The sequence below is a fragment of the Tupaia chinensis genome, unplaced genomic scaffold (genome assembly GCF_000334495.1).
Source record: "Tupaia chinensis unplaced genomic scaffold, TupChi_1.0 Scaffold147003_1, whole genome shotgun sequence".
NCBI classification, from domain to species: domain Eukaryota; kingdom Metazoa; phylum Chordata; class Mammalia; order Scandentia; family Tupaiidae; genus Tupaia; species Tupaia belangeri.
In genome coordinates, this window is record NW_006206856.1 from 2,934,508 (window position 1) to 2,936,858 (window position 2,351).

At 59.0% G+C, this 2,351-nt stretch overlaps 1 protein-coding gene across 2 annotated transcripts in view; it reads left to right on the plus strand.

The window, feature by feature from the left end:
- The window catches only part of HYAL1 (hyaluronidase 1), a 3,884-nt gene extending 2,034 nt beyond the window's left edge, over positions 1-1,850 (plus strand). For both annotated transcript variants that reach the window (XM_014584499.2, XM_014584500.2), the window contains 3 exons: positions 35-122; positions 450-539; positions 691-1,850. In XM_014584499.2, the coding sequence (XP_014439985.1) occupies positions 35-122; positions 450-539; positions 691-1,005 (493 nt within the window). In that variant the 3' untranslated portion in view covers positions 1,006-1,850. The remainder of the gene's footprint in view (positions 1-34; positions 123-449; positions 540-690) is intronic.
- Positions 1,851-2,351: the final 501 nt, after the last annotated feature.

Consider the following 2,351-nt stretch of genomic DNA (forward strand, 5'->3'; position numbering starts at 1 on the left):
TTTTTGGCGCGCCCGGGGGGGGGGGGGCTTCCCTTGTGGCTGCCGCTGCCGGGGACCCCGATCTGCCGGTGTTCCCCTATGCCCAGATCTTCTATGACATGACAGACCGCTTTCTGCCCCTGGTGAGTCGTCCTCTGTTATCCTGTCCCCCTGGTCAGCCTGTTTTGTCAGGTATTAAGTCACGCGACTGCAACCACATGGCCTTGGGGCACTTGTGTGCTGGAGGACTTCCATCCATCATTTCATCTGGGGGTTCACTGAGCACCTATTCTCTGCCAAGGACTGTGCTAGCCACCAGCAATTCTGCCTTTATCAGAGAGATGTATACCCTAGCTGCATGGCACTCATAGGCCCAGTGGGGTCCGGAATTTGTCCCGTCTGGGGGTAGGACAGCGGCCGGCCCCGGGAGGGAGGAAAGACACACAGACCCGTGCTGTCTCCTTTCCCAGGAGCACCTGGAGCACAGCCTGGGGGAGAGTGCGGCCCAGGGCGCAGCAGGAGTGGTGCTCTGGGTGAGCTGGAAGAACACAAGAACCAAGGTGAGCTCAGGCCTGGGGGCGGGCAGTGGGGAGCCATCAGGCTGGCGGGCCACCCTTTCCACCCCCAAAGTCCTAGTCAGATGAGGGTCTCAATGCCCCAAGGGGGCCTATGCATGGCCATAGTGTCCTTGACACTCCTCCTCCCCCTCAGGAGTCATGCCAGGCCATCAAGGAGTATGTGGACACCGTGCTGGGACCTTTCATCCTGAATGTGACCAGCGGGGCTCTTCTCTGCAGTCAAGCCTTGTGCTCTGGCCATGGCCGCTGTGCCCGCCGCCCCAGCCACCCCGAGGCCCTCCTCACCCTCAACCCTGCCAGTTTCTCCATTGGGCTCACACCTGGGGGCGGGCACCTGACCTTGCAGGGCGCCCTCTCACTTGAGGATCGGGCCCGGATGGCTATGGAGTTCAAATGCCAGTGCTACCGTGGCTGGCAGGGAGCATGGTGTGAGCAGCAGGGCCTGTGATGCCTGGCCACACACTGGGATGCACATGGGAGCACCTCACGTACCCCGGGCCGGGCCAGGGCCTCCGCACATCCAGTCACAGTCACGCAAGTCATGGTTACAGGAGTACACTCAGCCACCGTCCAGGGCTGGCACCTGCACACATGCATGCTTATAGACCGCGAGAGTCATGTAAGGAGTAGGAACCACGGCAGGCACCGTCCACTCCATGTCCACATGTGTCCCCTTGGGAGCGTCGTAAACAATGCCTTCAGAATCAAACTGCAGTGACCACAAAAGCTGACATTCACTGAGCGCCTACTCTGTGCCCTGCCCTGTAATAACCTTTTTCCTTTTTAAGGTTTTTGCAACAGTGCGTATGTGCTCTCCAGAAAGGGACAGAAGGAACAGAGAGAAGGAAAGTGAGAAATCCCCCCCCATGGGGGAATTGGCCACACCACCGTCCCCTCTCCTCCATTCTTCTTTTGGGATTTTGACCACAAATGCACATGATCTTGGCGTGATTTTCATGCCGCCAAGTCCAAAACTCCAACCACGCTCAACCAAGTGGGAATCCAGCTCTTTTACTACCGCCACCTGCTGGCCCATGTGCCAACCATTCTAAGCAGGCTAATTCATTCAGTCCTCGCAAGGAGGCTATGAAGAAGCTGAGGCACCCAGAAGTCGAGTGAGTAAGCGTTTAGCCCAAAGTTGCACATAGAGAAAGTCTAGCTCCAGAGGTGGAGGGAGCCCTTATGCTTCTACTGGGTGTTGATGGCAATCAGCCCTCCACGACCCCTGAATCCGCAGAGAGGCGCCAGCCTCGCACACCCGACGAATAAAACAATCGTGATTTATTTAATTTATTGAGCGCCTAAAGTGTGCAGACTCTGGGTTCCCGGGAGAGCACAGAAAAGGTTCGTCTCTGTCACCCCGCTCTGATTTTGCCCGAAAGCGCTGCTTCCTAGGGTGGGTCCAAATTTCAGGAGGCTGTCCCACCTGATCTGACCCTTCGCCTGCTGGATTGGGCAAGAGAACCGCGGGTGTCGAGACAAAAAGGAGTAGGGGCGGGACTTGCCCGAGCCTGGGGCGGGGCGAGATGGAGGCGGAGCCAGTTGGAGGCGAGGCCTGCGTGACGAAGCTGTGACGCGCTGGTTCAAGGCGGAGCCTCAGTTGCGCCGGATGGAGGCGTGGCCTAAGCGATGACGTAAGGACTCGGAGGCGGGACCCTAGGGGCTGGCAGGGAGGAGGCGGGGCCAATGAGCGGTGGGGCTCTGCTCCGGCAGGAGGAGCAGAGGCGGAGCCAGGGAAGAGACTGAGTCTGCGCCGGGTTAGTGTTGGGACATCGCAGAACCAAGGGCGGGGGC